Source organism: Notothenia coriiceps, unplaced genomic scaffold (genome assembly GCF_000735185.1).
Source record: "Notothenia coriiceps isolate Sejong01 unplaced genomic scaffold, NC01 NC01_scaffold00035955, whole genome shotgun sequence".
NCBI classification, from domain to species: Eukaryota; Metazoa; Chordata; class Actinopteri; order Perciformes; family Nototheniidae; genus Notothenia; species Notothenia coriiceps.
The window spans coordinates 26,269-28,365 of record NW_011368656.1 but is presented as its reverse complement, the minus strand read 5'-3'; the positions used below and the strand labels follow the sequence as shown (position 1 = coordinate 28,365).

Sequence of the window (2,097 nt, the reverse complement as noted above, 5' to 3'; positions counted from 1 at the left end):
AACACAAATTAACATCGATCATTTTCATCATGTACTGAGTTGACCTGTAGAAAACAGAAAAGTGATGTAGCAATAATTATACACAGGGTCCGGTTGATCGTCTGGATTGCTTCTGAGGAGGGTTATGGCTAGAAAGGATCCGTCAAGTGCAGGGGTCTGCAACCTTTTTGACCAAAAGAGCCATTTTGCTGCTTTTTCCAAAACATTTTTTGTCTGGAGCCGCAAAACATATTTCATAGCTTGATAGCTAATAAAGTTGTATTTATTGTTATATCAGACAAAAACAATACAGTTTTTTTGCATTTATTAGGCTATTTATTACATTATATAAAACTGTTAACCTCTAATAAGAAACAAAGAACTCCTTTAAGGAGAATTAAAAATAATACACAGGCCTACTTTAAAATAAATTAAACACAGCACTTGGGGAGTCCTCTGCACATTTGAAGGAAAAAAAAATATTATTAAAATGGGCCCACTTTGAAATAAATAAAACATATAGCTGCACCCTAAAAAGAGTTAAAGGTAGGGTAGGTAAGAATGCAGAAACCAGCTCGAGTGCGCTAGAATTTGAAAATACACAACCGGAAAAAATAGGCCTCTTCCTTCAGACTTTCTTACAGAGTCCCTCCTCCAACACACACGAACGTGCGTCATCAATGAGGCCACGAGATAAGTTTGTGCACAGATGGAAGGCTGACGGGCAGTTAGGCCATCCAGTTACTTTAGCCGGGCCGGCTCAGATGACTGGTCGTGATTTTTACAGCGCTACGGCTTCCAGAGATTAATTTTTGTATGTATTTATTCTCAAAGCATTTAATATATTCATTGCTATCGGGACGTTAAGAGCATTCCATGGAATATAACAAAAAGTGTTTTCTGAAATAAATTACATACCCCATTGAATTATGACTGAAGATCGTCAGCTGTCTTCCTCTCCCTTGTTGTTCCTCGATACGTAAAGGCTGCAGCACCGTTGACAACTTCTCTCTACATATCAAACATACCGGTAAACCAGCATCGTTTGCTGTGAAAGCATATAACTCTGTCCACGCAGAATTAAATCCTGTCTTCCTCCGGTACTTTTCTTTGATTTATCCATAGTTCGCTCATCAAGCCGGGGGTCAGGTTAAGGCGCTCGAGTGGGACCGTAGCAGGATGTGACGCATATTTTAGTTGACCTAATTAAAACCGTTTTGTTTTTTATTTATGTGTCACAGTATCACCTCAAAATACAAGATACGAAACATTTTCAACCATGCAACAAAATATAAATAGTCCTACAAATACTTTTATTTTATTTCCTTCTTATTTTTGTCTAAGCTCAAGGGAGGGCCAGCGCAGCGGAGGGGCTTAAAGGGCCGCCATGCGTCGTGTTGGTCGCCGCGGGGTTGCGGATCCCTGGTTGAGAGCAATGGAATAGTCGAATCGCGTCCCGTTGTGATACGAAAGGCACTAATGCTGTCAGAAACCACTGTGTTCTTTGACGCGTTTAAACAAACTTCGAGATATTAACAGCTATCAGGGGCCCACACAGGCCATGGTGCGTCGTTAGGACGATCGTACAATTATTTTTTGGGGTAGAACGGCAGACCGGAGGCGCTTACGACGCCGATGCCGCCGTGAAAATCCTACGCCTGGTATGGTGCCTGCGTATGTGTTGCTCTCATATCAAATGTATGTGTATCCCTGTGTGTGTCCTTCAGCTGTCGTTGTGGGATGTTGATAGAGAGGATCCAGGACCTGCACTCTGGCCAGCCAATGCTCAAGTTCCTCAACGGTCTGGAGATCTCCTGCTCAGTAAAGCTCAGTGGTGAAGCTCATGGTGGCCATGCATGATTCCATCGGGAGTTTCATCCTAGTGTTGACACAGCTAATCAACTGAAAATAAATCTGTGACCTTTTTAATAGATTGCCATCAAATAGCAGGTCCAAAATGTGATAGGTTGTACTTTCTGAAATAAATGTGTTGCACTGAAGTGAAGCTCCCGTGTTATGTGCTCTCCTCAGGACTGGGAGGGGGGAATAACGCCAGTCCGCTCAGTCTCTCTGCTGTTAAGGAACTGGAAGCATCACCCAGCTCATCATCCAGGTGGC

At 42.6% G+C, this 2,097-nt stretch overlaps 1 protein-coding gene across 1 annotated transcript in view; it reads left to right on the top strand.

Moving 5' to 3' along the window:
* The window catches only part of LOC104963325 (midasin-like), a gene marked incomplete at its 5' end in the record, with an annotated part of 15,477 nt that overhangs the window by 5,378 nt on the left and 8,002 nt on the right, over positions 1-2,097 (top strand). Inside the window, 2 exons of the mRNA XM_010791901.1 lie at positions 1,707-1,800; positions 2,011-2,092. Of these exons, the coding sequence (XP_010790203.1) occupies positions 1,707-1,800; positions 2,011-2,092 (176 nt within the window). The remainder of the gene's footprint in view (positions 1-1,706; positions 1,801-2,010; positions 2,093-2,097) is intronic.